Here is a 13,747-nt window from a genome sequence, read left to right as displayed (position 1 = left end):
TATTGTTTGAGATGTTGTACACTACAATTTACACTGTATTTGCTGCATTTGGTCAGTAAATCATCATTGTGTTGTGATTTCAGGCCCTGACTTTAATGAAGAAGTCATGCGTACAATTCCTGCAGGCTCAGAGGATGGGGACCTGGGAGAATACAGAGGAAAACTGCTAAATTTTCTGGAAATCTCAAACTGTTACCAGCCTGAAAGGCTGATCAGTGACTTCCCGTTTGATGGTAAGTTGGCCTTAAAGTGAATGTAAACCCTCACATATATCCAGTGAAGTGAACGGCCTCAGATGATGCACATACTGGTGAAACAAATCTCCCTACATAAGTTTTACATGCATATCTGCTGTCTTCTCTATATTCTTTAGAAAGTGATTTTCTCTCCCTGTTCAGCACTGGGAGTGGATTTTTGGCATACAGCCATGACAGCCTTTGGCACTAGAATGTCTGAAGCACGTTGACCCCATTGATCAAGAGCATGGATAGTTTTGATGTTGCTCTGCACCAGGGGTCTCCAGACTTTTTCAAACAAAGGGTCAGTTTATAGTTTATTGTTTTTTTAGACTGAAGGGGGCCAGATTGTGGCCCGTGAAGTAAAAAAATTTCCTGCGCCCAACATCAGTGAGAAAAAACTTGGCCTTGGGGTTTGTGGTTAGCAGGAGGAATAGTAGTGCCCCATCATTGGTATTGGTGGGAGCATTAGTACCCCATCAATATCGGTGGAAGAATGGTGAGGCTCTGTGGAAGGAATATTGCATCAGATCATTGGCAGTATAAGTGGCCCAAGGGCCAGATTAGGGCTAGAAAAGGGCCGCATCTGCCCCTAGAACTGCAGTTTGGAGACCCTTGCTCTGCATGATCAACCGCATTTTTCTGGTCCACACTTGCATTAATGAACACACTAAGCCAAGGGCAATTAAGTATCTTTGCTACCTTGGTGGCAGTATCCTCATTTGCAATGCATTTAAAGTGATTCCAAAGATTGTCATTTATTTTTATTTTTTTTAAATAACAAACATGCCATTCTAACCTCCTCTGCAATGGTTTTGCACAAAGCAGCCCGATCCTCTTCTCTTTGAGTCTGATGCCCCTGACTCCTCCCCCCCTGCCGAGTACCCCCAATAGCAAGTCACCTGTTATGGGGCACTCAAGAAGGCTCGCTCCCGAGCCTCAACAATATTGAGCTTTGTAACGGAATGGCCCGTAACACCCAGAGACTTTTGAAGGATGCGGGGTACTCCTGTTCCAGCTTCACTAATGACTCTTGGGTCTAGGGTCATCCTGAGAACTGATATCTCGGATTTTATGAGATGGGACATTAATGATTCATGTATTGCAGGATCTTGGAATATTACAGGTTGTTTATTCTGACCCCCAACAGGTCAATAAGAATGTCTCATTCAATGTGTAACATAGACTTTTGAGGTGCTAATTAAGTCTGCTACTGTGGTGATGTGAATTTGAGCTTGGTAGCCAGTCTGGCTGCCTATTATGGGATGTTTAAGTGTCTTGCTGTGATTACTGTCTGTTGTCCATTGTGTTAGTTAGGTCTACTCCTAAGATCTTCATTGTGTATGATAATGACACTGTTTTGTGTGAAGATACTATTGATAATAGATGTGGAATGTCAGCTGTAGTAATTAACTCCTCTAGATGCGGTGCCAGAATGTCTATCTGGGATGTGGATTGAGGGGGGAACTTGTTAAGGGCCCATTGTGTGATGTTTTGGGTGGAGAGATTCATTGTCCCTGTAGCATGCTTGTAACTGTATATAACAAGCTGAGTGTACCATTAAAGTGTTCATTAGTTTGACTCAGAGAACAGAGCTTGTCTCGTTTATTCTGGGGAATGGAATGGATCATGTCTGCTGGATTGTGGAGTGTCGGATAAGCTGTCGTGGTTGGTGGAATGGAAGATCGTAGACGGTGTTAACCCCTGACCGTTGCAAGTGTTGGCTAGCAGTGGGATAATTCCATTGCCAGAAGAACAGCTACAAGGACACAGGACAATGGATGCTCAGTATGCACGTCTGAAGCTCTCTTCCCTCAAGGTCTTACTGGAGAGCCGGGGCAGACCGGCCAGCAACCGTAAGAAAAGGGACATTATCGCAGAACTTGTCGAAATGGTTAGAGCTGAAAGGCCCAGCGTAACAGACAGGACACCCGAGTAAGAACGTTTTGATCGGGCTGTTAAACGAGGACTGGCACAGTATGGTCCTAATCCTCCAAGGGAGATCGTAGACCTGGTTATAGCGGCTGTGGATGCCACTTGGCTACATAAAAGAAGTGCTGCAGCAGCAGAAGTCACAGCAGCACCAACTGAAGAGAGAGGAGAGGTACAGATACCAGTCTCCATGGAAGAGGAATTCAGAAGGAGGTTACAAGAGATGCAGATACAGCACAGAGGACCAGTATCAGAGGAGGCCTTGCTGGGATGGTCGGATTTGATTTGTTGCCAACTCTGGAAGGAAGCGCTAGCTCTTGAGCAGCAACACCAGGGAAAGGTTCTCCCCTCCATCCATGTAAGGTACTGGCTGCAGTATGACGTACGAATGCCGTTGTTGGGGGAACAACCGAAGCAGGAGTGGACAGCCGAGTTAAGCAGGCTGATCCGGGCAGAGATGCGGTTGGACGAGAGCTACAGAGCCCTCCGGTGGTATGTAGCCCAAGAGTGCCCGTGGTCAGCAGATGACAGCCCCACGGAAGGCTTTGATTATGATGGCCTGGGATTATTGTATTGGAGGATGTCCAGTGATCCTGACTTCGGGGATGATCGGGAGTGGCGCTTGGAGGAAATTGTGGAGCACAGAGAACAAAAATTGAATGTCTCGGAAAGGGCACTGGTTACAAGAAGATTTGGAGTTTCTGGCCATCAGGAATGGGAGCTGGAGATCGCCTACAGACAGCTGCTAGACTCTGCTCAGCAGCAGGGTGGGGCTCCCTTTGCCTGGGACTATAAGGAAATTTCAGATGACAACTCTGCAATCCTGGCTGATGAATCGGCAGTGGAAAATATGGAGATTGTCATCCCTAAAGCCGAAGCAGATGATGTGGAGTTCCAGGGCGCCGGGCATTTAACCCATTTCTCCAGCAACAAGCTGAGGTTGTAAAGCTTTTACTCCCAGCTGAATCACTGGCAGCGGGGCAGGATGCTGCTGACCGCTGCAGCTTAAGCTGATATCTAGGGATGGGACTGTGGTCTCCACTCACAGCAACCCAGCAGAAGAGCTGGCAACAGAGCAGAGTGCCACCAGCCTCTGTTCTCAACTAATGGAAGAGGGAGTTCCTGGGGTAGTGGATGGGAGTTCAGTCTTCACTGGCACAACCCCAGAAAATGGTGCGGCACTGAGACAGGAGGATGTCGGCTTTGCTTTGCAAGCACCGAGGGGTTTTCACCTACCACCAGTGGATGGGACTTCAGTCTCCACTGGTATACCCCAGGGATGGGGGGCAGTTGGCCCAGATCCCCAACAGCATGATGGACTGAGCTCAGTCACCCTGTCTTCTCTCCAGCGACTGAAAGGACTCCAGGGAGAAGGGCCAGTCCAGGCCTCTCCCCAGCGGCAGGCATGTTCTCTGAGAGAGGCAGAGGTTGGCTGGGTGAGTAATGCTCTGTTTGGAGCAAGTTATTTGGGGGTACTGTATGGATACCAGCATTGGAGGACTGGAACTACGGACTACGGAGTCAACCCGTTTGGGGTCCCCTCCTGTGTTACATCTCTCCCCTTTTCGGTGGGAGACTAACGAAATGGCCCGTGACACCCAGAGACTTTTGAAGGATGCGGGGTACTCCTGTGCCAGCTTCACTAATGACTCTTGGGTCTAGGGTCATCCTATGTCCCTTTTGGGCATAGGATGACTGAGAACTGATCTCTCGGATTTCATGAGATGGGACATTAATGATAATTCATGTATTGCAGGATCTTGGAATATTACAGGTTGTTTATTCTGACCCCCAACAGGTCAATAAGAATGTCTCATTCAATGTGTAACATAGACTTTTGAGGTGCTAATTAAGTCTGCTACTGTGGTGATGTGAATTTGAGCTTGGTAGCCAGTCTGGCTGCCTATTATGGGATGTTTAAGTGTCTTGCTGTGATTACTGTCTGTTGTCCATTTTGTTAATTAGGTCTGCTCCTAAGATCTTTCATTGTATATGCTAATGACACTGTTTTGTGTGAAGATACTATTGATAATAGATGTGGAATGTGACTTGTCAGCTGTAGTAATTAACTCCTCTAGATGCCGTGGCAGAATGTCTATCTGGGATGTGGATTGAGGGGGGAACTCGTTAAGGGCCCATTGTGTGATGTTTTGGGTGGAGAGTTTCAATGTCCCTGTAGCATGCTTGTAACTGTATATAACAAGCTGAGTGTACCATTAAAGTGTTAATTCGTTTGACTCAGAGAACAGAGCTTGTCTCGTTTATTCTGGGGAATGGAATGGATCGTGTCTGCTGGATTGTGGAGTGTCTGATAAGCTGTCGTGGTTGGTGGAATGGAAGATCGTAAACGGTGTTAACCCCTGACCGTTACAAGCTTGTTTGGGATTATATAAAGAGAGAGAAGCAACTTAAACTGAATTCACTGATTAATTCTCCTAGATATTTGGAACAACCTACCTGCCGAGGCCCTCAAAAAACTGCAAATGTAACTAGGAGAATTTCTGCTGCTATAAAGATAGAGGATAGACACAACAAATATTGATTCAGTTGTAGTTTTTCACTGTTTATGCTCTTTGGTAGATTTAACAAAATGCACATAATTTGTTTTGGGGATATTTGGGTGTGTAAACTATATTACAATAAACTTCAGATAAATGTAATTCAATATGTTAAAAATTGAGCTGCCCACCTTTTCCCTCTCTTTGTATTTCATACCTTGTGTTGGTGCTCGATGGGTAATTGCCATGTTGAACATATCGCTGATCTTCCATGTTACTGATTTGGCTTAAATATATTGCATGAAAATAGATCATAATCTGAATGTGTAGATGGTCAGTCAGGTTTAGTTAAAGATTTATAATGATCAACTGAGTCATCTAGGTCTAGGATATAGTGACTTTTAGGCACACATAATGTAACTGTACTAACTATTGATGGTAATGGTACTGTTTGCTTTTATATCATCACATGTTCTTGCTTTTGTGTAATCTTGTGCAGGATTGTTGGAGGAACGTGCGCTCCTTCTGGGCCGAATGGGCAAACACGAGCAGGCTTTGTTCATATATGTGCACATTTTGAAGGACACCAGTATGGCGGAGCAGTGAGTATATAATGGGTTATGGAATTTTTTATTTTTTTTGTGTGATTTGTATAGTGATGAGTTTGGTATAAAGCTGGCCATATACAGCCTGCAGACTGGGGGGGGGGAATGATTCCTCTATCCATACTATACAGTACTGATGGATTATCTTCTGTGGTGGCTATTGTATTTTGACAGCCAGCCCCACTTGGGCATCTGATTGGATGCAGCTGCTTTTTGAGGCGATCTCAAGGCGACTTGAGAGGCAACTTGCAAAATGACTTCAGTATTGAAGTCAATGCAAATCGCCCCCAAAGTCGTACAGGAACCTTTTTCTAAGTCGGAGCGACTTGCGTCGCTCCTATTAGAACGGTTCCATTGACTACTGTGGACCGCGACTTGTCAGGCGGCTGAGTCGCCTGACAGGTCGCCCCAGTGTGAACCGGGTCTTATAGAATATTCTCCTGGTGTTGGGCTGTATGTATATACATTTAAAAAAACTTAAATCTTTAAACTATAATTGCTAAATTAAGTAGGTTTAAATGGTCCTGTATGCAATTTGCTTACTAGCTTGGAAATTGGGTTTCATATATACTTTTTATCTAGTTTTAGTAAGGAATTCATTGTTTCTTACTACTGACTTTTTTCACAGACATTGCCATAAACACTATGACCGTGCAAAAGAAGGCAATAAGGATGTAAGTATATTTTCTATTATTTAAAGTGGAAGATCATCTTAACGTAAAGCTGCACAATTCTGGGGAAAAAATGAGAATCCAAATTTTTTTTTTTTTTTTTTACTTGGGGCAGGGGGCATCGGCAACTTTACAGTTGTTTTGGTGGCACTTTTCTGCCGCTTTTAGCCTCCCGCTGGTGGCCAAAAAAGGGTGAAGCACTGGCCATTAATTTCAATAGAAGGGGGTTTTTTAGAATCGGTGTATTCACCACTCCAGTGTGAAAGCACTCGGCTTTCACACTGGGGTGGCAGGGGAGGTGTTTTTCAGGTACTTTTTACAGGTGCTATTTTTAGCCCTTTAGCGCCTGAAAAACACCTCAAATTCATTAAAGTGTTCGTTTTTTTATTTTATTTTTTTAAATAAAAGACCGCTGCGCAAATACAGTGTAGCCTAAAATATTGCAAAAGCCACCATTTTATTCTCTAGGGTCTCTGCTAAAAACAAATATATATATATAAAGTTTGGGGGTTCCAAGTAATTTTCTAGCAAAAATAATGCTTTTTCTCTTGAAACCAACAAGTGTCAGGAAAGGTTTTAGTCTCTTTAAGTGGATGTTCAGTCCCTCATTTACAGACGGAAGTTCATTCCTTTGATCTAAAGACCAAAACGTTACAATGTTTATAGTTGACTCAGCGGCTAAGGAATGTTGTAAAACTTTGCAGACTGCCTGGTGTGTGTGTTTTTTTTGGCAGCTGTTGGCTTGAGCAGAGAACTCTGCATAGAATTGGGGAAAATGTTTTAAGATCGCAAGGGGGAAAATAATCGCGAGTCTTAATCAGCCATATAACAAAAATACGTTTTCTTGACACTACAAAAAAGTTAGATGTGCTGTTAGGCTATGCTTATTTATCCAAAATTAATCTAAAAGTTTTGGCCGGAGTTGGGCTTAAAATGTAATTTTTGTTTTTCACAGAGTAAAATATTTTCTTATAAGATGTTGAAACCTAAAGAAGTAATAATAAAACTCTGTAGCTAGCCACACAGTCATATGTTGAGCTCTCCTATGAGCTTTGCAAGCTTGGAGAATGTTTGCATATGCTTACATTTTTAACATGGCCATCTAGACGGCAGTATATATACCCCATTATTTTGGCAATGTTGGCTCATGGCCCATCAAACAGAAAGCAATCTATCTTGTTACGAAAATGTAAAATTTGATCCAAAAGCTGCTATAAAGCAGAATTAAACTGTGTCACTGGTGCCCAGGGCTTTTACCATCCGCATATTTGTGCATTACGGCACACTTGCCTCACAAAGCTCGCACTCCACAATCGCCATTGTCGTTCTGTCCCCCCAGCTGACATTTTTGCCCAGTTGTCTTCAGGGTTTGGCATTTTGTAAACTTTTTAGAAAATACCCTATATAACCTATATATCAGTGGCGGCTGGTGCTCCAAATTCTTTGGGGGGAGCAAACAAACTGGAAAAAAAAAACATCAATTGCAGCCATTGCCATTGTACCCATAAATTACCGCCACTGTGCCATCAAACACAGCCACTGTACCCATAAATTGCCACCACCGTGCCAACATACGCAGCCAATGTACCCATCAATTGCCACTACTGTGCCCCATCAAATGCTGCCAGTGTGCCCATCAATTGCAGCTACTGTGCCCCATCAGATGCTGCCCCGCCACTTACCTGTCTCGAGGTGGGTCAGCGGCGGTCTCCTGTACGTCCTCCATGTCTTCTTCTGTCCTCTCTCAGGCATCCAATAACAGCGCCTGACATTTCAGCCAATCAGGTGGCCGGTAACAGACCCAGCAACCTGAATGGCTGGGAGGCGGTTCAGTGTTAGCAAAGCAAATTCCTTCGCTTTGCTAACACACAGCTGAGTGAACAGCAAAATGGCATGGCGCCCGTTGTTCACATTTTTGGGCGCCTATTAGAGCCTATGGCTCTAATCAGGTGCTTCCAAAAAACACCTCCACCACTGTAATTCAGGTGCCCTGCACCCGAAAAGGGTCTGGACACCTAAATAGGGGGTGTCAGCGGCGACCATAGATAGATTCATATCTATGGTGATTAGAGCGGTGCAGGAGAGAGGGGACGGCGCTTCTGCGCCCTATATGGACGCACCGCCACTGATATATATATATATATATATATATATATATATATATATATATATATATATATATATATATATATATATTAGGGCTGTTACTGATCAAAATTTTTCTGTTCGATTAATCGTTTTTTAATCGATTAATCAACTAATTTCGATTAATTATAACGCACATACAGATCTCCTTGCAGGCTGATTCCCAGTGCTGATTCTCCTTGCAGGCTGATTCCCAGTGCAGCTACCAACCACTGGAAAAATGGATAGCATGATACAAAAAACACACAAAGGCAGCGCTCGATGGGAATAGCATTAAAACTTTTTTATAGTCTTCAAGTAGGTAACCAAATAAATATTGCACTGGAGATAAAATCGATGTAGCTACATAAACTGTAAAAACGGTGCGAGTAATACCAAACAGTACCAAAAGCAGTCATAAAAACATGTAGCTAAGTATGATACTGGTATAAAAATGTGTACAACAATACCACTGCTGAATCCAGATGATAGGTTAACATCAGTCCGTCGGCATGAAGGGAACTATCACAACTCCCAGTGAATGGTTGTAGAATCCCAGGTTGATAGAGGGAAGTGTAACAGCCCTTGCATGTATGTATGTATGTATGTATGTGTGTGTGTGTGTGTGTGTGTGTGTGTGTGTGTGTGTGTAATATAAATATATATATATATAATTATAATATCATTTTTTTTTAGCTAGTGGTGTAGGCTGTTTTGTAGATCTGAAATGTCAGGAATAAAATAGCCTTTCGGTGGCTGTTTCCCAACGTGTGACCAGATTTTATTTCCTCTTTGCTACAGGTGTATTTGTCCCTGATCAGGATGTACCTCTCTCCACCTGATGTTCATTGTCTTGGTCCCATAAAAATAAAGCTGGAAGAACCAAAGGCAAATATTGATGCTGCCCTGGCTGTTTTGGAGCAGCATCATGCAAAACTGAACACAACTAAAGTAAGCGAAAGCTTGTTGGATATATGACCCAGTCCTAGAGAAACATATTGATTTGTGTCTATGTGGTGGAGTTGTTGGTGTGAGGAGTGTGTAAAAAGTATATTTGAAGTCGGTCTGGGGCAGCTACAGCAGGCGCTTCCCAACAACATCTGTACATCCGTCCACTGTTGGGTAATCTAGATGAGGAGGCGCTTAAAGCATCCCAAAACTTCTTTTTTTTTTATTTATTTATTTTTTACAAAAAAATCGACTGTATTGCAGTGGAATAAATAGACACTCCTCGTTTGGGGGGCTTGGAATAATTTGGTCTCTAAAGCCCTGCCAATGTACAAATTACCTTGCCTTAACTTAGGGCTTGCCATAAGAAATTACATAAGCTGTGGTCAGGTTGGGTGAATACTGTGACTGGTGATATGGAAGTCTAGAGTGGCATTATTTTTACACAAGCCTTGGTACTGATTAAGGAACTCTATTAAGTGGTTATTTTAATGGCCTTTGTTTGTTCTTCATTTATAATCTGCTCCTTTTAGGAGGTCCCCTTACTTGTGCAAACTTATATTTTTATGTATCTCTGAGTAAGAAAGTCAAGTCACCATATGGTTAATGTTTGATTTCTGGTTTTCTTCATTCTATGGATCCTTGGGTAAATTTTATGAGTGTACCAATGTATTGCATCATATGCATGTTGTATCGGTATGCCTTCCATTTGTACATTAATGTGACATGTTGTGCACTGTTTTTAAAAAAAAAAAAAAAAAAAACATTCATGAACTTGCCTTAAAAAAAAAAGTATATTGAAGTCAATATTTCCCCATCCATGCTTCCGGACAGTAGAGGCTGGAAGCATGCTCTTTGATTTCCCAATTGGCTTTTGATATCTTTATCCAAGACGCAAGCTGCAGGCCCCACATTTCATATTCTCCATGATTTTTAAAGTATTAGATGAGCAGATCTTTTTCCTGTAATCTGATTTTTGTTGTCAAGAGCCAACACCCTTTCCCATAACATTTTTTTTTTTTTTATCTTTTATTATATATTTAAAGAGGAAATAGACCTTCCCAATGTGGATTATCGGGGCTATCGGTAACGCAATAGCTTCAGAAGCCCACAATCTAGTTCAGAAGGTTGCACCAACAATTGATTTACAGAGAAATGAGAGCACATAATTTATTGTAGGAACTATCAAGGGGAATGTAGAGGGAAGGAGGGTCGTGCTAGGACGAGGTTACAAAAATTGGGATATAGTAAGATATCAAAAGGAGAGGGTGACCTCATCCCCTTCACTCTCCAAGAATAAATAGGGTAAAAAAAAAAAAAGTATCAATACAATTTATATATATATATATATATATATATATATATATATATATATATATATATATATATATATATATATATATATATATATATATATATATATATATATATATATATATAATCTATCTCTCCAAGGAGTAGACCAGCTATGTCTACCATAGAACAATAAGTGATTTTTAGATTGATTTAGCTTTTCAAATTTCCAACTTTTTAACATTTCGAGTTCCTATTTACTTATATCTAAATATTTTAAATACAGGCCATTGACTTGTTACCAGCCAACACACAAATAAGACAGATCCAGATCTTCCTTGAAAAAGTACTAGAAGAGAATGCAGAGAGGAGGCGCTTCAACCAAATCCTCAAGAATCTCCTACATGCCGAGTTCTTACGAGTAAGTAAAGATAGAACTGGTGGAAGCAAATTTTTCCGAATTCTTTGCTCCTATTGTAATTATTTGAGGGTTACCACATTTGATAGATATACACGCTGTGTGTGTGTGTGTGTGTGTGTGTGTGTGTGTGTGTGTGTGTGTTTCTGACGAGGAGCTGTGCTGCCTGTGGGCGGGGGGGAGCGCGGGTACCGCTGGCATGTGGGGGTTGATCGGGAGCCGTTCTCCCATCGATCGCCCCGGGGAAGAGATCATGGAGGAAGAAGAAAAGCAACGGGATTACAGAGCGTATAACCCGCTGTTTACATTACAATTCTCTCCGCTCCACTTGTGGTTACACACGGCCCCGCCTCCTGACCCCGAGCCTGTGATAGACAGAATGCCAGTCCAATGCTGGGATGTGTTCTGTCTATCACAGGCGTGGGGTCAGGAGGCGGGGCTGTGTTTAACCATGAGCGGCGAGAATTGTACTGTAAACGCAGCTGTAACAGCGGGTTATCCGCTCTGTTATCCCACGGCTTTTCTCTTGCATGCTCGCTTCCTTGTGATCATCCTCTTGTACAGGTGAGCTGAGGCTGCATTGGGGTCACAGTGAGCGAAGGCTGCATTGGGGTCACAGTGAGCGGAGGCTGCATTGGGGTCACAGTGAGGTGAGGCTGCAGTGGCGGGCACAGGTGAGTCTGCACTGATAAAGTTGTTGTTAATATTTATTTTTGTAACTTTAATTCTGCATCAAACATTTTAAGTGTAATTTCATGAGATAATTTATGATGGCGTGTTTGGGGGGGGGGGGGGGGGATTAGGAGCAGTGCAGGGTAGGGATCAGTTGGGTCAACTGGTGGCAAGTAACCCTTAAGGCCTGGCTAGTAGCTCATATATTTGTAAATAAATATATTTTCTTGGTTACTGCTCCTCCAAAATTATGCAGTTATCCAGCCCTCTCCGCAGGGTGACCAGTTATTGATGGTTATTTCAACTCCTTTTAAAGTAAACTCCATAGTAAACATTTTTTATAAAAAAGGCCCCCGTCTCCAGCAGGTTTTACCACTTCAATACTGGGCACTTTTAACACCCGTCCTTCCCAGGCCAATTGTCAGCTTTTAGTGCTGTCGCACTTTTTTTTTTTCCCCCCTGTACTGGTTTTAAAGTACAACACCCTGAACAAGACCATGAAAATTTATGTGTTGCCGATACATGGGTCAGACCATGAAAACGCACAAGATAAATGCAGTAACGAGCGTAACACCAAGTGGATAGTGGTGTGACTGCATACCTTTGCCATCCGGTATCAATACATGTAAATGCACATATTTGCCAGCACGCCAAGGATCCTTAAATGTTGTCCAAAAGTTTTCGTTGCAGAATGATCACATCACAAGAGTGCAATGATTCGGAGCCTCGCACCTGCCTGACGAAGGGTTTTCTGTGAGGCTCTGAAACTCTGCACTTTCTCTTGTGATGTGATGACTGCAATAAAAACAATTTGGATGGCATTTGAAGATCCTTGGTGTACTGGTAAATGTGTGCATTTACCTGTGATTCTCCAGTAACCAGCTGGTAGTCTCTGCAGCGCCCACTACCGATGAACCTGGTTCCCAGGAACATTTGGGAGGGGAATATAGAGAAAACTGTATCAATACATGACGTGAGAATGATAAAGCCTGTCCTAATGTCCTGCACTTAGCCCAAAGCTAACCTAATTCTAGTTAGGCGCCCCTAGACCCTTCATTATCTGAAAGTTATAAAGAAGTGGCATTGTAAGCCAACCATTTTGCCCACACTTTATCGTATTTCGCTCTGTCGCACTTTGAATGACCATTGTGGGGTCATGCAACAACAATCGGTGCTGTGATTGGCCCTTTTACAATGTGGTGCGAACATGCGGTGGTGTCATCTTCCTTGCTAAAAATAGAAATTGTATTAATGGGTATCCTAAGTATCCCAATAAGCATAGTTTAGGGTCTAATTGTATCTGGGTTTGGTAAGCATAGTTAATACTGTCAACTTGTTTCTGTAAATACCTGAACAATTTGGGACATTGCCACAACATATGTAATCTGCAGATGGCCTCAAACACCGAGGGCATTCTAATGTTTTTTTGTCTGCCCTATTGAAACGGCTTAATTGGAGTCTTGTATGCTCTATACATTTTATACAATTGTGTTAAACATTGCTGGGGTGATACAGATACTAACTATACGTGTTCTAAAAATTCTGCCATAGTTAACAAGTCCCTTTCCCATCCCCTTCTAGCTGGACAGATAACCTCATCCTTGGATTGCTCATTCAAACGACTATATATAATGGATGTCCCTTCTTAGTTTGTATCTTTACAAGGAAATCTATAAGTGGCATAATTTGTATCTTTTAACTAATTATTGTTTTTAAATTGAACCTGTAAGACATGTCGCAGTTGCAAATATTTGAAGAAGGTATGAGAGGGCAACAAGTATTCCATTTGTAATTCCTTACATGTTTTTAGTTACATAGTAGGTGAGGTTGAAAAAAGACAAGTCCATCAAGTCCAACCTATGTGTGTGATGTATTACATTGTATATCACTGTATGTTGTGGTTGTTCAGGTGCTTATCTAATAGTCGCTCTTGCAATAAAGAACCCTCTACGCAGTTCGACCCCTTTCACACTGGATCGGTTTGCAGGTGCTGTTGCGCTAAAAATAGCGCCTGCAAACCGACCCTAAATGGCCACTGCTGTGTCTCCAGTGTGAAAGCCCCAAGGGCTTTCACAATGGAGCGGTGCGCTAGCAGGACGTAAAAAAACAGTGGGACACTGCAGAGGTGCTTTGTGGCGGTTTTTAACCCTTTCTCGGTTGCTAGCGGGGGGTAGAACCGCCCTGCTAGCAGCCGAATAGCGCACTGAAATTGGGGATAAAGCGCTGCTAGAAATAGCGGCGCTTTACCGCTGACGCACCTCCTGCCCCAGTTTGAAAGGTCTCTTCTCCAGAGAGAATAAGTTCAGTGCTCGCAACCTTTCCTCATAACGAATATCCTCCAGACCCTTTA

General features: G+C 42.6%; 1 protein-coding gene across 1 annotated transcript in view; it reads left to right on the top strand.

The window, feature by feature from the left end:
- Window positions 1-13,747, top strand: part of VPS39 (VPS39 subunit of HOPS complex) — a 70,899-nt gene that overhangs the window by 45,663 nt on the left and 11,489 nt on the right. The window contains exons 19-23 of the mRNA XM_040333162.1: window positions 84-233; window positions 5,166-5,268; window positions 5,900-5,945; window positions 8,868-9,017; window positions 10,594-10,728. Of these exons, the coding sequence (XP_040189096.1) occupies window positions 84-233; window positions 5,166-5,268; window positions 5,900-5,945; window positions 8,868-9,017; window positions 10,594-10,728 (584 nt within the window). The remainder of the gene's footprint in view (window positions 1-83; window positions 234-5,165; window positions 5,269-5,899; window positions 5,946-8,867; window positions 9,018-10,593; window positions 10,729-13,747) is intronic.

Source organism: Rana temporaria, chromosome 13 (assembly GCF_905171775.1).
Source record: "Rana temporaria chromosome 13, aRanTem1.1, whole genome shotgun sequence".
NCBI classification, from domain to species: domain Eukaryota; kingdom Metazoa; phylum Chordata; class Amphibia; order Anura; family Ranidae; genus Rana; species Rana temporaria.
The sequence above is the reverse complement of the archived record's forward strand: the minus strand, read 5'-3'. Positions and strand labels throughout refer to the sequence as shown.